Source organism: Asparagus officinalis, chromosome 10 (genome assembly GCF_001876935.1).
Source record: "Asparagus officinalis chromosome 10, Aspof.V1, whole genome shotgun sequence".
NCBI lineage: Eukaryota > Viridiplantae > Streptophyta > Magnoliopsida > Asparagales > Asparagaceae > Asparagus > Asparagus officinalis.
In genome coordinates, this window is record NC_033803.1 from 3,579,164 (window position 1) to 3,580,559 (window position 1,396).

Below are 1,396 nucleotides of genomic sequence, written 5' to 3' on the forward strand. Positions count from 1 at the left end.
TGAGTATTATAGCAAGTTAATAAACTGTTATGGTGCTAGAATTTACAAATTCGTTCAACCTTTTTTTTATAGAAAATTATGCATCCCCTTTAGTAAATAGTAAGAAGGAACTTTTTCAAATTCTGCGAGGATTCCAAAGTTCTATTTTTGGTTGCATGAAATATTAGTCTGTGCATAAGCAAACTGGCTGCAGACTCTTCTGGGTCATAGTTATCTTGGTTAACAATTTGATACAAGTTTGTAGATGGTTGATGCGAAATTGGTTGCTAGCGGAAAATACTTTGGAGCTTTCTCAACCTTTAATTGCAGTCTGTAGCAGATTCCTTTAAGCGTTGTCTGTATATTTCATAATTCTTGTTGTACTATGCTAACTGTAAGAAGTTATTTAAACCAAACTAAAATCTTCCCTGAGATTCATGCTGTATCTTCAATTTGCACTGGTTTGCTTAAGGTTTCACTTACTGCATACCATCATAAATATATGCACCAAATTTGAAAGTACATGGTTATTTATTCATATGAGATGCCTGGTTAACCTATTAGGTTTAAGCATGCTACTTTCGTGCTACTTCATTTATTTGCATAGATCGCTGACCTACCTAACACTGTCCAGGCACTGTTGTTGATGAAAAATCTCTCCATCAATTTGACAAGCCCTGATTTTGAGGACCATGTGAGTAACTTATATTTCCCTTAAAAGTTCTGAATTTACTAATTTAAATTTTTGATTTATTTATTGCTCTCTTTTCCTTGAAAAGTGAGTCCATCCTGGTCACCTGCATTATTACTCTTCGTCAGTTTTGACATATCTAACGTTCGTTACATACTTACATGTTGCTGAATGTAAAATAATTTCAACAGATTCATTAGTATGATCACCTGCTAAGTGGTTAGTTTACCTCTATGGCATCATTTACTTAATACACTTTGTCTAGCAGTATGGGTTGAAACTGTTTGACTCTTTTTCCCTCCTTTTTGTTTTTCTTTGCGAAGACCAAAAGGGGAAGTTGCACATGTTTTGGAATATTTTAGTTTATTACTTAGCTCAAAATGGTTTCATTTCTGATTGTTCTTTCTTCCATTGTAGCCTCTAAATATATTAATGAACAAATATGTTTCTCGTCAATGCGTAAAGGATTGTCCTCCCTCTAATATAAAGACTCTGTATGAGTAGTATGAGTATGTGTTTCCAATATTAATTTGCTGCAGACCCTAGTTAGAGACATGCTTCTGGAATGCGCTGGGTATCAGTTGACAGCAACTAGTGAATTATACATACTGGGAAGTTGCAATTCACTGGTTCTCTTATGTAGAGACATCAGGGTTAATGTTTTCCCCTTTATATGATTTATGTAGCTTGCAATTTGTACCTGTTAAAAAATATACATCAAAGAGA

The 1,396-nt window shown here is 34.1% G+C and overlaps 1 protein-coding gene across 4 annotated transcripts in view; it reads left to right on the forward strand.

Moving 5' to 3' along the window:
• Nucleotides 1-1,396, forward strand: part of LOC109825697 (protein REVEILLE 3) — a 7,984-nt gene that overhangs the window by 4,514 nt on the left and 2,074 nt on the right. For all 4 annotated transcript variants that reach the window (XM_020392571.1, XM_020392570.1, XM_020392569.1 and 1 more), the window contains exon 7: nucleotides 614-673. In XM_020392571.1, coding sequence (XP_020248160.1) covers nucleotides 614-673 — 60 coding nt within the window. The remainder of the gene's footprint in view (nucleotides 1-613; nucleotides 674-1,396) is intronic.